Below are 17,202 nucleotides of genomic sequence, written 5' to 3'. Positions count from 1 at the left end.
TTAGCTAGCGCTTGTTGCTAGCCTGCTACGAACAGATTTACTGAACGCAACGTCTTTTGTTTACAATTTGTTAAACTTTAACATGAATGAACGTGAACATGGACGAGCATGCAGTGCTAACTTAAACTCATAGATAGAGAATTAAGATAGCTCTAAAACAAAACACCACCTGGACCCCAATCTGCCCTTTTTATTGCCTGAAGCCATAACCTCCTCCGGTTTTTTGCAAAAGTATGATTCCCCCAGGGAATATTAAACATCTGGCACTCATCACTGGCTCTTTTAGCGCAGCCAACACAACAACTCCTTGACATTTTGACTGTAGCACTACTACTACTAAACGAAACACACAAAGATTCAGTCCTCCTCCGTTATCAACACTCTCTGAAAAGACGTCTTTTCTGCCCCCTGTCTGCGCGCGCACACACTTGTGACGTTGACAAGAAATCCGTCTATAAGGATTATGCATTACACACAGATAAAATGGTAACAGTGTATATATAGTCATATTAATTGGTGCTACAGTGTTAAAAGCTCTATCCATCTTTGTTTTTATTTTTATCAAGAAAAACTGGTGCACTGCACCTTTACAAAAGTAGCGCTGTCTCTTTAAGAAAGACGGTAGTCTTGACTTGTTGAAGTTGTGCGTGGCTGTGGATGTGTGCCGCTGAACTGAGGGCATGTTGGAAATATAAAGTAAAAATAAATAAAGATGAACGTTTGTCTTGCTGTTTGTTTTGGAGGTAAAACAGATAAATGTTTTAGACTAACATCTAAAAAAAGTTTTCAGTGGCACGCGATCTACCCGCACTACCTTCGCGATCTACCGGTCGATCGCGATCGACGTAATGAGCCCCCCTGCCATAGATCATCTCGTCGTTTCTGACCACCAAGGCCCTTGCCGCTGCCACTAAGGTCCATCATTTAGTGTGACTGTGACGGCAGGCGTGTTGTGCAGAATGTGCACAGATGCTGGCGTGATGCCATGTGGTGGGCGTGACCAAACAAGGATAGGATTGTGTATATGCGTGTGGGTGGGTGTGTGTCTCTGTGTATCTCTGTGTTTTTACGGGGTGGGAGGGTTGGGTTTTGTTCTTAGTGTTTTTAGCCTGTGTTTTGTCTTTGCTGATTTTAGCCTCTGTGAGGCACTTTGTATTGCTTTTAGTATGAAAAGTGCCATACAAATAAAATTTGATTTGATTTGATTTGAAACGTCTCGTCATGTTTTCGTCATGAAAAAAGGTTCGTCAACGAAATAATTTCGTCATCGTCATCGTCGACGAAAACAACACTAGCAGATATCTGCTCTAATGCAGCTGAGTTAAAATACTTTATATATAAATATTTTCAGACACATTCTGCAAAAACAAGCTGCTCACTTTAAGCATAAAAATATCCAATCTGGACATTCAACAGATGGAAGGAGACATCTCCCTCTGCCTGGGACGACCATCTAACTGACACTTGAGTTTACAACAGGATTTGGAGAGGACCACTTTACGACCACCTTTATTCGTTAACCTAAAGGTTGTGCAGGAGCCACGGGACAAGGAGAAGATAAGACAACCAGACTGTGTTTTAATGGTGAGAACTGAAAGAACATGGCTAACAAAACAACTCTTCCAGAGACTGTAGTACCATGTAGAGAAACTGACAATGTATCAGTGACTTTACTGCATGTCAGACTGTGTGAGGTTGGTTTATGAAATCTGGTTTCAGACTGCACATTCAGTTTGAGGCTGGTAAACTGTGCAGTGGATATGTGGTGAATCTTCCAGAAGCAAAGAACTAAACTTTTACAGGATATGAAAATGAAGTACTCTGGATGATCTATGAAGTTCTTTGTGGTGTATCATCATTCGTACTGAAAACACTGCTCCCTGTCAACTGGAGTCTTCTCTTTGTTTCTGAGCTTCTATCATTTCATGTTGCTGTGTTTTTGATTTCATCTGTTTTTTTCTACTTTCCAACTTTAGAGGTGACACAGACCAAGAGGAGTTATTCTAAGAGTTGATTTTATAGTTCTCTGTGTCACCAGAGTTTTAAATAGAAAAGTTTTGAGTCCACAGTTGGGAAGTAAGTTGTTGACTGAAGTTATTTGAAATACGGATGTTTACTGCCATCTCGTGGCCAAAGTTTGGAACTGCGGTACTGCATTTTAAATGGTTTGAGTAACGGTTTATGTGATTAGAATAACTAATATAAAGTAGATATACAGTCATATATACAATATAACGAGGGCATTTCAGTGCATCACTGCCACGCCAGAAAAACAAAAAAAAAAACAAATAACAGATCAGTGTTAGTGAAAGTGAGTTAATACGTTTTAACGTGAATACTGATAAATTTTTCTTTTTCTGGCGTGGTTGTGATTCATATGTATGTATGTATATCTTTTACTATGAGGTAGAAGTGCTTTTATTCTGTGAATAAAATAGTGAAATACATCCGTTTCACTGTTATCAATTCTAACAGTTTCACCATTGATGGTATTTAAAGCATTAAAATGTATTTATTACCAGGTGTGTTGTGTTCATCTTAGTTATTTTCAACCCACAGTTTTCCATTAAGGGGATTGACTTTCTAACGGGGAATGACACTTAGCTTTATTGTGTGACACTGATTCCCATTAGACAGTCTCCAAATGAGCTTGACTGGAATTTTCCAGCAGTTCCAGCAGCTTGTGCTGTTACTAGATCTACGCTCAAATTATGTCAGAAGCTTCTAAAGCTATGACATAATTTTCTGGAAATGTTTAAGCTGTTTAAAGGCACAGTCAACTGAATATATGGAATTAAGATATAGTGAAGAAGAAGTGAAATAATCTATCTGTAGACAACTGATGGAAAAATGACTTGAGTCACAAAGGAAGCTTCCTCAGGAGTCACCCACGTTTATATCGTGTGTTAGCAAATGAGTCTGGGAAGGAGTATCAGCAAACAAGGATTTACTAGACTCAATGAACTCTACCAGATCAGAACACTATACATCAGAAAGATGAGCCAAGCAACCTGAGAGATTGTTCAAAATGTCAGAGTTTGACAACTTTCCTTGGGTCAAGGCCACTGACAAACCACAGTCCCTCACTTCAGCACTGGACAGCTCCTCTGAACCCTCTCTACTGCCAGGCTAACACAAGGAGAGGTAACTTCAGCACTGGACAGCTCCTCTGAACCCTCTCTACTGCCAGGCTAACACAAGGAGAGGTAACTTCAGCACTGGACAGCTCCTCTGAACCCTCTCTACTGCCAGGCTAACACAAGGAGAGGTAACTTCAGCACTGGACAGCTCCTCTGAACCCTCTCTACTGCCAGGCTAACACAAGGAGAGGTAACTTCAGCACTGGACAGCTCCTCTGAACCCTCTCTACTGCCAGGCTAACACACGAAACGGAAGCCTTGAGCAGAGCGTATAATTAGGACTGTGGGTTTTAGATATTTACGTTAAACACTAAAAAAAAAATCTGATTTTTAATGTATGGAAATGTATTGCTGCCAACCAGAAAAACTTCAACAGTATCGGTAACGTGATTTTTGATATGCTTTACTTTTTTTGGCAGCAGTTCGTTTCCATGAAAATGACCGCGTCTACTTGTCTGTTTGGTTACTCTTTATTTTGAAACCACATACAGGAAGTTTATTTTATGCTGTCACCTCTAACTTGAAGACGTGTATGTGTTGCAGTTCCTCCTTCTGACCAGTAGAGGGTAGTAAATGTTTAAAATGCTATTATCAAACGTCAACTCAACATGAAGTAAACTGTCTTTAAAACTGCACTAAGTGTTGCAGTTTTATTCTAGTGTGAGATAAATTAAAGGATTAACTCGCTTTATTTTAGGATTATTTTATTTGTATTAATAATTTGGACAGTTATTAAGTTATTATAATCACATAAACACCGCTCGTTTCATTTAAAATGCAGTACTGCAGTTCCAAACTATAACCACGAGATGGCAGTAAACATCCGTATTTCAAACACCTTCCGTCAACCTCCAGGGATTTATTTCAGTTAAAATAATCAAAGTGAATGAATTTTCAGTGATTAGTTCATGATTTATAGACTTTTACATATCGTTTCTTTTCATTTGAAATAATCCTATTTTCACCTTTAAGAGTCATTGAACTGATTCTGTTCAAAGTGTAAATGTGTTTTCAGGAGAACAGTCCTTTAATAGAAGAGAATTAACTTTCACCACCAACCTGAATGTGTTTGTGGGAACATGAATGTTTTTCAGTCTTTCTGCATCATGTGACCCAGATTTTTTTCATCTGCTGTCAGATTGAAATCAAGACCATGAAAGCACACAGCAGCTTCATCTGAGCTGTCAATCAGCAGCAGCAGTCTCATCTGTGGGCTGCAGGGGCTGATGGGAGCTTTGAGGACCTGCTAGAAACCACGTGGCCTCGTCTGATCTCACAGCTCGTCCTTATTGGGCCTCAGCTGCATCAGAGCTCCACTTCTCCCCAGGTTCACCAGAGGATACACCACTGCACAAAATGCTTTTCCTCCCAGCTGCTGCTCTGTGCTGTCTGTGTTCAGGTGAGTGTTTCCAACAAACTCCACCTTTAACAAACACTGTCTCACTAACCTTCATCTATCTGTCTGTGTCTCTACAGCGCTGGTTGCCATGGCAGCAGAGCTGACCCAGGACCAGTTAACACTGACCAGGAGAGTTGGTCAAACAGTCTCCTTCAGATGTGGAGGAACTGACCAGTGTTCTTACAGTGAAATATACTGGTACCAGAAGAAAGAAACAGAAACATTCATACGGATTCTTTATATTGATGCAAGAAGTGGTAGAATTACGAAACGTTACAATCATCCTCAGGAAGATGATTTCTCAGCTGTGTATAATCAGAACGGCTGGGAGTTGGAGATAAAGAAAGTTAAAGTCGATCATTCAGCCACCTACTACTGCTCCTGTTGGAAGGAGGTTCGCCACAGTGAGAAATGATGCGAGCAGCCTGAACAAAAACCAACAGATGAACAGATGTCAAGAGAAGAACAAAGAGCAGAAATACAAAGTCAATCAAAAGAATTCAGTGAAGGGGGAGGCTCTAATCTTTCAGTTCACTGTGTTTTCTAGTAGTTCTTTTAGTTTTCTGCTACTTTTAAGTTTAATGTTCCCTTTTTTGGTTTGACTGGTTGTAAAGCATGTAGCAAAACATTTTCATCCAATTCCGTGTTTCACCTTGTTAGTCAACTTCACTCCAAGTCAGTACCACCAATTGATGCATGACATGAACAGTGGGATAATTTGGGGCGCAATCCACACCTTTCTAAGGGAAACAGGCTTCAGCTTGAGCGGCTGTTTTCCGCTAGTGCTTGACGGATCTCTGTTTACCATAGCGTAAAATTGTTTTTGGACGGTAAAAAGTGCAGGGGACCAAAACGGCCTTTTGAAAAAGTGCGGGGGACCCCTATGCAGTGAATGAATGAAATGCTCGTTGGCACATGCTCTGAGGGCTCATCCAGGGATGTTGTCTGGCCCTGCTGCTTTGTGGGGGTTTATCCTCTTCAGTGCTTTGTGTACTTGATGAGGATGAGGTGGCTGATGAGACGAGAGGGCTGGAGGTCTCAAAGTGGGTCTAGAAGGTGTTGAGGTCATCCAGCAGGCTGTCTGAGGAGCTGATGGTGCTGGTGGTGGTCCTGTAGTCTGTGATGTGCTTCCCTAATCCCCAATCCCACGCTGCTTTCACCCCTCAGTGCGACAGGCGCCGCCGAAGCTGGCTGCAGCCACCGATGCCTGTCTGCGCTGGAACACCTCCACCCGCCTTTCCCCAGTCCCCTAGTGCAAGTTGTTTTGACTTCTTATGTTGTAAAGTGTGCTCATCTGCTTATGTTGCTGAGGTTTTTGTCCCGGTCCCACACTGTACTCCTCCAGATGAGTGTAGTCTGGGAGCTGCTTTCTTTCTCCTCCCCTCTCCTCTTGTTTTTCTTCCACTTTTCCTCCCCCCACTATTTCAATTTCCCCATTGCGGGACTAATAAAGGTTTTCTCAATCTCAATCTCAATCAGGTCCTGCCACATCCGCCAGGAGAGAAGTTGTCCCGCTTCTCACCTCAGCCACCTCCTGACTCGCTGTTAAAACATGTGCACACTCTGTCCCTCACTCACCCCCACCCTCCCCCACTACACGTTACACCCACACCATATACACCTCTCCATCAGTAGGCCTCTCTCTGCCACCAGAATCTCAGGACATTCACGCCATCAAAACCATCATCACACATAAACAGTTGAAACCCAGCGTAACAGTCTACAGACACCCCCAGTACTCCACCTCTTTTATCAGTGAATGCTCTGAATTCTTATCAGTCATTCACACCACCTACAACAGGATTTTAATAACTGGTGATTTTAATCTACACATAGACAAAACCTCGGACCCAGTATCCAGAGAATTTTTTAACCTCTTAAACTGTTTGGATTTTAAACATGTCACACAGCCGACCCACGGCAGGGGGCACACCCTGGACCTGGTCATAACCTATGGCCTGCCTGATTCTGATTCTGAGTGATTGAGTGGTGTGGGCGACAGATACATTCAGTGCTCCTGAATTCAGAATCTGATTCTGATTCTGATTCTGATTCTGAATCAGAACCTGAATCAGAATCAGCTTTAATGACCAAGTATGTGCACATACAGGGAATTTGACTCCGGTAACTTCACTCTCTTGTACATGGGGTGGCTGTGGCTCAGTAGGTAGAGCGGGTTGTCCTTGTCGTCACATGCTGCCATTTGGTCATTTAGCCCTGACGTCCTAAGCCGACGTCTAGGGGGCCCCCTCTTCGTCGCTTGACGCCGTAGAGGGTCATCCGATAGATTTCAATGCAAATCCCTCATCTTTGTATTTTGACGGAAAGGGGGTTAGCCGTCCAGCGGTTTGCCTGCGCTGGAAATATGTTTTTTGGCGATTGATTTTGTGTTACAAATGTGCAGTACCGTGCGGCGCATATGCTGAACAATCATTGGTGCGGTGAACATTTTCCTGGGGCAGAAACCCTTGTCTTCTCTACCCTACTTTTTTTTAAAAAAAAAGTATACATTAAAATGACATAATTACTGGAGTTACAGGACTGCATATTTGCTGTAGGCTTAAAACTATTTTTTCTGTACCTTTTTTTATTTTTATTTTTTTACTTGTCTCTATGATCTCATTTTCAACCTGCGACGCATAGCAACCGTTGCTATGGGTAAACAAAACCAGCAGACTCTGCCCTAGAATTCTGTATTCTGTCTGGTCCAGTTTGCTCACTTATCTAATATTTTGTCGTGTAGTTGGGTTTTGTAACTGCAACTCAAAACACAGACTGTCCTCCTCTACAGAACGACCACAGTTGTCGTTTTTCCTGCACCCAAATTACGACTCAGTGTTACGTTTGGGGGTGACTAGCCGCGCTGGTGCCCTCTAGCGGCATCGTAATAAGCAGGCTAAAAGCTGTTTTAATTCCCTCTCTATAGCTGTTAATACGTCACTTTATTAAGTTTTAATATTTTTTCATGCTAGAAAGTAACGGTGTAGATCCCCAATATGTGATCAGTTTATCCAAATAACGCCTGGTTGGAAGTTTACGCCGATGTTTTCGGAGAAGTGGAGCGCCACCTGTGGCACCAGGAGCAGCGAGTCATCTCAGAGACGAACGTCCGGCCTCCTAAGGTGATCCGCCGGTCAACCTCCGTCGTCATCCCGGGGTAGAAAACGAGCCGATTAGTGTAAAAATACTACCCACACCCTCAAAGTGAATGCTAGTAATGCAATATTACTCAATGCATTCGTTAAACCTGGTGCATTTTGAACAGTATTATTAAAAGAAGGCTTATGAGATCGGCACAAAGCCTAGTGACGTAGTTGGACTCATTCCAATCCTGTCTATAGCTGTCCGCCGTGGATTGGCTGCGTTCGGTTTTTACCGCTCAACCAAGCTACGGCAAAGCTTCATAATATTTTCAAATAAACGACTCAAATGCAGTGTTGTGTGTGATTTCTTAACTTAAAGCAACTATAATCACTGCCGTTACAAGTTCGGCTGTAGTAAATATTTCATGTGTTCAGCAGATAAACCAATCCAAACCCTGCCTACTGTAAGCCTACTGAAGCGGGAGAACCAAACTGCAATGCTGTTTGGCGTAAATCTATATTGCGCAGTTCTAAACACATCCTAAATAAACTCTCTTTACTTTTTCTTTACATATATCGACTTAAAGCAATGTCATCGCTAGTTCAGCAATACTAGATATTCGATGTAATCAGTATATATATCTTTTTTACAACCCTATTTTAACATATGTTTGAAAACTGAAAAAACTACAAATATCACGTGACTTGGTATCAAGCTACATGTCGCAGCTCGAGGGATTTGTAGTTTCTACCACGATTAGTGATTTCCTCGAATAGGAGGTTATAAATAATAAAATGAATACATAGCCGGGGGTTTAAGGGTGTGGGAAACACATTTCTTACCAGAATTTAAGCATATAATTGTCAAGTGGGTGAAAAGATACCATTTTGGACAGCACTCCCACTTTCTGTCTATATCCACTAGGTATAGTCACACAGGCACAAAAGGCAGAGTTCATATGCTTTCTACAGCACTTTGTCCCATGTCTATAGCCCCTTTTGCAGAATTACTTCATCCTTAAGCCTTCAAAAATTCTCAGAAGTCAGGGTTCAAAGGTCAATAGTTCAAAGAAGGAGTCAGTTACAACCCCTAAACTAACATATGTTATTCCCCACGTTGAGACCTTTCCAACAATATCTTTATTATAGTCCTACAACAAAGTATGGATTTTCACATTTCATGAACACAGCTGTGCACAGGCTTAGATTCAGAGAGCCTTTTGAGGGCTCAGCCCATGATATAAGTATTTTTTTTAAACAATGAGAAAAAATCATGTAAGGTAATCATATCTGACAGATTTACAACTGAATTAGTAATTTATATTGTATCTGCTCATTTGTTTTTGCCAATTAATTCCACCAGACATCTTGAACCTGTGTGTAAACTAACATCACAACAGCTATTTGTCAAGGGACTTTGAGTAAATCAGTTACACATACCGTTGTTATGATGTCCAATAGGTCATTTCTGACATCTGTGTGTTTCAATGAAAAAACAGCATCTCAACAAAACACTACTGAGGATATGCAACAGGGGCATTCCTTGATTTCAGGATATTGTAACTTCTATCCTCACCTATAGTGGAACAATAAATGTTAATCAAAACTAAATCAATTCTGAGTAATTAACAAGCAATATAAGCACAAAAATTCAGCTGATGGGTAAGAATGTACTTCTCGATGACATGGGCTTGTCTTTTAGGCTGGCTAAGCTACTGTAATGGGTGTGACTGGATGAAGTTGTCTGTTAACCCCTCACCCTTTTTTAGTGAAAACAAACCTATTCAGGCTGCTAATTTATAAACTGTAAACAATCGTGAAACTGAATTGAATGGAAATGAACACAGACAGAGACAGGTGGCAGGTATTTTATTTTAAAACATTACCAGACATTAACATTTATCATTCACGTAGCCAGGGTGGTTAGCACTGAAGCCTCACAGCGAGAAGGTCACCGGTTCGAATCCATGGGCCGACTGGTTCCTTTCTGTGTGGAGTTTGCATGTTCTCCCTGTGTCTGCGTGGGTTCTCTCCGGGTTCTCCCGCCGTCCAAAGACATGCTGGTTAGGTTCATTGGTGATTCTAATTGGTCGTAGGTGTGCACGTGAGTGTGAATGGTTGTCTGTCTCTCTGTGTTAGCCCTGCGATAGACTGGTGACCTGTCCAGGGTGTACCCCGCCTCTCGCCCGATGACTGTTGGGATAGGCTCCAGCAGACCCTGCGACCCTTAACAGGAATAAGCGGGTATAGAAGATGAATGAATGAATGAATTCATGTAGCCTGTGTCCTCAAACATCAAGCAAAACAGATCATAAAGCAGTTATATCAAAGAATATATAATAACTGTCAGTCTCCATAACTGGCATACAACACAGCAACAATAACAATATCACTATGACACAGTAACAGTCTATTTCAGGATGTTACCTTTGAATGTTGTCTTTTGGCTCCCAGGAGTTTTTCCACTTTGTCCCACTGCAAGACAGACAGATAGACAGCATTAAGTATTACTGTTAAATTGCTTTAAGATTATTGGAAAATGTACAACGACACATTCCTCAGGTATGCAGATATTTTGTAATCAGAATACCTGGCTATGTATGCAACAGCCTGTATTTGAAGATGATGCGATAAATTAGTGTAGCCAAGTTAGATAAAAAGGTGCGTTATGTAACACAGTATGCATGTAGTACACAATCTAGTATGTACATTGTGTACTACTTAACACTTTTAAATGATCCAATGATCACTCTGACCTGTCATGAGGGCCTCAGGTTCTCAGGGACCATGCCTGATTTCAGACATAGGGCAGTTATCGTCGTCGTCGTCTTCCGCTTATCCGGGTCCGGGTCGCGGGGGCAACAGCTTCAGCAGGGAAGCCCAGACAGCCCTCTCCCCAGCCACTTCCGCCAGCTCCTCCGGAGGAACCCCCAGGCGTTCCCAGGCCAGACGAGAGATATAATCCCTCCATCGTGTCCTGGGTCGGCCTCGAGGTCTCCTACCGGTGGGACATGCCCGAAACACCTCTCCCGGGAGGCGTCCGGGAGGCATCCTTACCAGATGCCCTAGCCACCTCAACTGACTCCTCTCGACGTGGAGGAGCAGCGGTTCTACTCTGAGCTCCTCCCGTATGTCCGAGCTCCTAACCCTATCTCTAAGGCTGAGCCCGGCCACCCTACGAAGGAAACTCATTTCGGCCGCTTGTATTCGTGATCTTGTTCTTTCGGTCATTACCCAAAGTTCATGACCATAGGTGAGGATTGGAACGTAGATCGACCGGTAAATTGAGAGCTTCGCCTTTCGGCTTAGCTCTCTCTTCACCACGACCGACCGGTTAAGCATCCGCATCACTGCAGATGCCGCTCCGATCCGCCTGTCGATCTCTCGCTCCCTTTTACCCTCACTCGTGAACAAGACCCCGAGATACTTGAACTCCTCCACTTGAAGCAGGACCTCCTCCCCGACCCGGAGTGGGCAATCCACCCTTTTCCGACTGAGGACCATGGCCTCAGACTTGGAGGTGCTGATCTTCATCCCAGCCGCTTCACACTCGGCTGCGAACCGCCCCAGCAGGAGCTGAAGGTCGCTGTTCGATGAAGCTAAGAGGACCACGTCATCCGCAAAAAGCAGGGACGGGATCCTCCGATCACCGAACACAACACCCTCCCCCACCCGGCTGCGCCTAGAAATTCTGTCCATAAAAGTTATGAACAGAACCGGTGACAAAGGGCAGCCCTGGCGGAGTCCAACCCTCACTGGGAACAGGTCCGACTTACTACCGGCTACACGGACCAAACTCGCACTCCTTTGGTACAGGGACTGAATGGCCCTTAGTAAGGAGCCATCCACCCCATACTCCCGGAGCACCCCCCACAGGATGCTCCTGGGGACACGGTCGTAAGCCTTCTCCAGATCCACAAAACACATGTGGACTGGTTGGGCAAACTCCCATTTCCCCTCCAGCACCCTAGTGAGGGTAAAGAGCTGGTCCATGGTTCCACGTCCGGGACGAAAACCGCATTGTTCCTCCTCGATCTGAGGTTCAACCATCGACCGGACCCTCTTTTCCAGCACCCTGGCATAGACCTTGCCAGGGAGGCTGAGGAGTGTGATCCCCCTATAGTTGGAACACACCCTCTGGTCCCCCTTTTTAAAAATGGGGACCACCACCCCGGTCTGCCACTCCAGAGGTACTGCCCCCGATGTCCACGCAATGTTGCAGAGGCGTGTCAACCAAGACAGCCCTACAACATCCAGAGCCTTGAGATACCCAGGGCGGATCTCATCCGCTCCCGGAGCTCCACCGCCGCGGAGTTGTTTTACTACCTCGGCGACTTCTGCCCCAGAGATTGGATGGTCCAACCCCAGGCCCTCCGGCTCCGTTTCCTCTATGGAATACGTGTTGGTGGGATTGAGGAGCTCCTCAAAGTATTCCTTCCACCGCCCGACTATATCCTCAGTTGATGTCAGCAGCTCACCACCCCCACTGAGAACAGTGTGAGCGTGTTGCCGCCTACCACCCCTGAGGCGCCGGACGGTTTGCCAGAATCTCTTCGGAGCCGATCGATAGTCTTCTTCCATAGCCTCACCGAACTCCTCCCACGCCCGAGTTTTTGCCTCAGCGACTGCCCTCGCCGCAGACCGCCTGGCCATCCGGTACCGGTCAGCTGCTTCAGGAGACCCACAGACAAGCCATGCCCTGTAGGCCTCCTTCTTCAGCCTGACGGCTCCCCTCACCTCCGGTGTCCACCAGCAGGTTCGGGGGTTACCGCCGCGACCAGCACCAGCGACCTTGCAGCCGCAACTTGCAACAGCCGCCTCCACAATGGCGGAGCGGAACATGGCCCATTCGGACTCAATGTCCCCCACCACCCCCGGGACGCGGTTGAAGCTCTGCCGGAGGTGGGAGTTGAAGACCATGTTGACAGGTTCCTCCACCAGGCGTTCCCAGCAGACCCTCACTACTCGTTTGGGCCTACCAGGTCTGCGAGGCGTCTTCCCCTGCCATCTGATCCAACTCACCACCAGGTGGTGATCAGTTGACAGCTCTGCTCCTCTCTTTACCCGAGTGTCCAGAACATACGGTCGCAGGTCAGATGATACGACTACAAAGTCAATCATCGACCTACGACCTAGGCCGTCATGGTGCCAAGAGCACCGATGAACAACCTTATGTTCGAACATGGTGTTAGTTATGGACAAACTGCGACTCGCACAGAAGTCCAATAACTGAACACCACTCGGGTTCAGATCAGGCAGGCCGTTCCTCCCAATCACGCCCCTCCAGGTCACGCTGTCATTGCCCACATGAGCGTTGAAGTCTCCCAGCACGACAATGGAGTCCCCAGTCGGGGCGCCATCCAGCGTCCGTCCTAGGGACTCCAAAAAGGGCGGGTACTCTGAACTGCTGTTTGGCGCATATGCGCAGACAACAGTCAGGACCCGTTCCCCGACCCGAAGGCGCAGGGAAGCAACCCTTTCGTCCACCCGGGAGAACCCCAACGTACAGGCCGATAGTCCAGGGGCAAGCAAAAAGCCCACCCCGGCCTTCCGCCTCTCACCCGGAGCAACTCCAGCAAAGAAGAGGGTCCAACCCCTCTCGAGGACTTGGGTTCCAGAGCCGACGCTATGTGTCGAGGTGAGGCCGACTATATCTAGTCGATAGCACTCAACCTCTTCCACAAGCTCCGGTTCCTTCCCCGCCAGAGAGGTGACGTTCCATGTTCCGAAAGCCAGCTTCCATAACCGAGGATCAGACCGCCAAGGCCCCCGCCTTGGTCTGCTGCCCAATCCCCATTGCACCGGACCTTTCATATTCCTCCTGCGGGTGGTGGGCCTACAGGGAGGTGAGCCCATGTCTCCCGTTCGGGCTGGGCCCGGCCGGACCCCATGGGCGAAAGCCCGGACACCAGGCGCTCGCCCACGAGCCCCAGCCCCAGGCCTGGCTCCAGGGTGGGGCCCCGGTAACCCTCCGGGCCGGGTACACGTTCTCCTCTTGGTCTTCTTCATGAAAGGTCATCTGAACCGTTCTTTGTCTGGCCCTTCGCCTAAGACCAGTCTGCCTTGGGAGACCCTACCACTTCAACACACGCTTTGTCTTCGGAACAATAGATACTGTGATTCGTAAATTAAGTGTATAAAGTATGATAATAGCATTTGAAAAGCGGCTTACAGGCACCAATGGACACTGTCTTATCTGTCTGTCCTTTTCCATTCGAGGTTTTCACTTTTTAAACAACTTTATTTAGCTTTAGCAACATGGTTACAAACATGATATTCACCTGTGCATGTCCTGACGTCTTCTAAAAGTCATATTTACGTAACTGTTATCATGATAGCTAGCTAGCTAGCTAGCTACCTTTAAAAAAATAACTTTTGGCTAGTTGTTTTAATTTAACGATAGCTCTTATAACGTTAATTATCCCCCGTAGTAATTCTAGATAGTATACTAGAAGGCGAATCAACATTGAAACGAGCTGACAACATGTTATATTGTTCTCAAATGTTAAACACATTTGCTGTACTTACCTTAATTCGTCCAACTATGACATACCGATGTAGTGGATTAATCCCCGCAATCCGCAATACTCCCCTGGTAGGAGCGCTAGTGCAAGAAACTGCAAAATACACATTTGTAACACAAAATCAATCGCCAAAAAACAATGCGAATGCATTCTATTGCAAGTCTATTGGACAGCTTTATGCGTTGAAAAGCAACGATGAGGGATTTACATTCAGGTCTATGGGCGGCCCTAGTCGTCCAAGAGCGACGCAATGGGGGTACCTTCTGCTTCAAATGTTGACGACAGGGGTCAGTGACCAAGCGTCAATATGTGACGATGAGGGGTGAGACTGGGCATCTGAAGGAGACTGTTTGACCAACTCTCCTGGTCAATGTTAACTGGTCCTGGGTCAGCTCTGCTGCCATGGCAACCAGCGCTGTAGAGACACAGACAGATAGATGAAGGTTAGTGAGACAGTGTTTGTTAAAGGTGGAGTTTGTTCGAAACACTCACCTGAACACAGACAGCACAGAGCAGCAGCTGGGAGGAAAAGCATTTTGTGCAGTGGTGTATCCTCTGGTGAACCTGGGGAGAAGTGGAGCTCTGATGCAGCTGAGGCCCAACAAGGACGAGCTGTGAGATCAGATGAGGCCACGTGGTTTCTAGCAGGTCCTCAAAGCTCCCATCAGCCCCTGCAGCCCACAGATGAGACTGCTGCTGCTGATTGACAGCTCAGATGAAGCTGCTGTGTGCTTTCATGGTCTTGATTTCAATCTGACAGCAGATGAAAAAAATCTGGGTCACATGATGCAGAAAGACTAAAAAACATTCACGTTCCCACAAACACATTCAGGTTGGTGGTGAATTTAGTAACACAGACTGTTATCTGTTGTTGAAGAGCTGAGATGAAAATACAAAACTACAAATCCACACAGCTCCTCAACTCTGATTGAACTCTAACTATTTGACATTTAAAGAGATGAAAGCATTAAAAATCCTTGACAGAGCAGCTTTACTGTGTAATATGTAATATTACTGTGCAGCTTTAATATCTCTCAGGACATCCAGGAGGAATTTGACAAGTGAAAGCAGAAGATCAAATGTTTGACTTCAACTCCTAAAAGTAGAATCAAAGCTCAGTGACTCTGAGAGATTTTGCTCAGTTAGAAGAGATTTCCTGCTCTGACATGTTTGATAAATCCATATATGTCATTATTTTTATTTCAGGTCTAAATTTGACATGAATTATGTTTGTATCAATATTTTCTTGTTAAACTGGACGTTTGACTGTGACAGCTGCTTCTTCTGCTACTAATGCCCTCCAATGTGTTTTTAGTTTTTATTTCAATAACATGTCTGTCTATAAACTTCCATAAACAACATGTATATATTACTTTGATTATTTTAACTGAAATAAATCCCTGGAGGTTGACGGAAGGTGTTTGAAATACGGTAGTTTACTACCATCTCATGGTCATAGTCTGGAACTGCAGTACTGCATTTTAAATGAAAAGAGCGGCGTTTATGTGATTATAATAACTTAATAACTGCCCAAATCAACGGTAATAATTCGATATTATTTTCATTAATAAAAATAAAATAATCCTAAAATAAAATGAGTTAATCCTTTAATTAATCTCACACTAGAATAAAACTGCAACACTTAGTGCAGTTTTAAAGACAGTTTACTTCATGTTGAGTTGACGTTTGACAGGAAGACATTTTAAACATTTACTACCCTCTACTGGTCACAGGGAGGAACTGCAACACATACCAGTCGTCAAGTTGGAGGTGACAGCATAAAATAAACTTCCGGTATTTACTTTCAAAATAAAGAGTAACCAAACAGACAAGAATATCATTAATACAACATAACGGGGTCATTTTCATGGAAGCGAATAGCTGGTTGGCAGCAATGCATTTCCATACATTAAAAATCTAAATTTGAATAACTAGACTGTAAAGTGCCATGTCTGTTGAGGGTTCATTTTTTTAGTGTTTAACTTAAATATCTAAAACCCACAGTCCTAATTATACGCTCTGTTAAAGGCTTCGGTTTCTTATGTTAGCCTGGCAGTAGAGAGGGTTCAGAGGAGCTGTCCAGTGCTGAAGTTACCTCTCCTTGTGTTAGCCTGGCAGTAGAGAGGGTTCAGAGGAGCTGTCCAGTGCTGAAGTGAGGGACTGTGGTTTGTCAGTGGCCTTGACCCAAGGAAAGTTGTCAAACTCTGACATTTTGAACAATCTCTCAGGTTGCTTGGCTCATCTTTCTGATGTATAGTGTTCTGATCTGGTAGAGTTCACTGAGTCTAGTAAATCCTTGTTTGCTGATACTCCTTCCCAGACTCATTTGCTAACACACGATATAAACGTGGGTGACTCCTGAGGAAGCTTCCTTTGTGACTCAAGTAATTTTTCCATCAATTGTCTACAGATAGATTATTTCACTTCTTCTTCACTATATCTTAATGTTGATCAGTTGACAGTGCCTTTAAACAGCTTAAACATTTCCAGAAAATTATGTCAAGGCTTTAGAAGCTTCTGATTAGCTGATATAATTTGAGCGTAGATCTAGTAACAGCACAAGCTGCTGGAACTGCTGGAAACTTCCAGTCAAGCTCATTTGGAGACTGTCTAATGGGAATCAGTGTCACACAATAAAGCTAAGTGTCATTCCCGTTAGAAAGTCAATCCCCTCAATGGAAAACTGTGGTTTGAAAATAATTAAGATGAACACAACACACCTGGTAATGAATCCATTTTAATGCTTTAAATACCATCAATGGTGAAACTGTTTGAATTGATAACAGTGAAACGGATGTATTTCACCATTTTATTCACAGAATAAAAGCACTTCTACCTCATAGTAAAAGATATACATACATATGAATCACTGCCACGCCAGAAAAAGAAAAAAGGATCAGTATTCACGTTAAAACGCATTAACTCACTTTCACCAACACTGATCTGTTATTTTTTTTGTTTTTTTTTCTAGCGTGGCAGTGATGCCCTGAAATGCCCTCGTTATATTGTATTTATGACTGTATATCTACTTTATATTAGTTATTCTAATCAAATAA

The 17,202-nt window shown here is 44.3% G+C and overlaps 1 protein-coding gene across 1 annotated transcript in view; it reads right to left on the bottom strand.

Annotated features, from left to right (window-relative positions):
- Nucleotides 1–5,588: 5,588 nt before the first annotated feature.
- The window catches only part of LOC311488927 (uncharacterized protein), a gene marked incomplete at both ends in the record, with an annotated part of 30,703 nt that continues 19,089 nt past the window's right edge, over nucleotides 5,589–17,202 (bottom strand). Inside the window, one exon of the mRNA XM_084545798.1 lies at nucleotides 5,589–5,671. Coding sequence (XP_084401924.1) covers nucleotides 5,589–5,671 — 83 coding nt within the window. The remainder of the gene's footprint in view (nucleotides 5,672–17,202) is intronic.

This window comes from Chelon labrosus (assembly GCF_963514085.1).
Source record: "Chelon labrosus genome assembly, chromosome: 6".
In the NCBI taxonomy this organism is placed as follows: Eukaryota; Metazoa; Chordata; class Actinopteri; order Mugiliformes; family Mugilidae; genus Chelon; species Chelon labrosus.
This window is presented reverse-complemented; position numbering and strand designations above follow the sequence as displayed.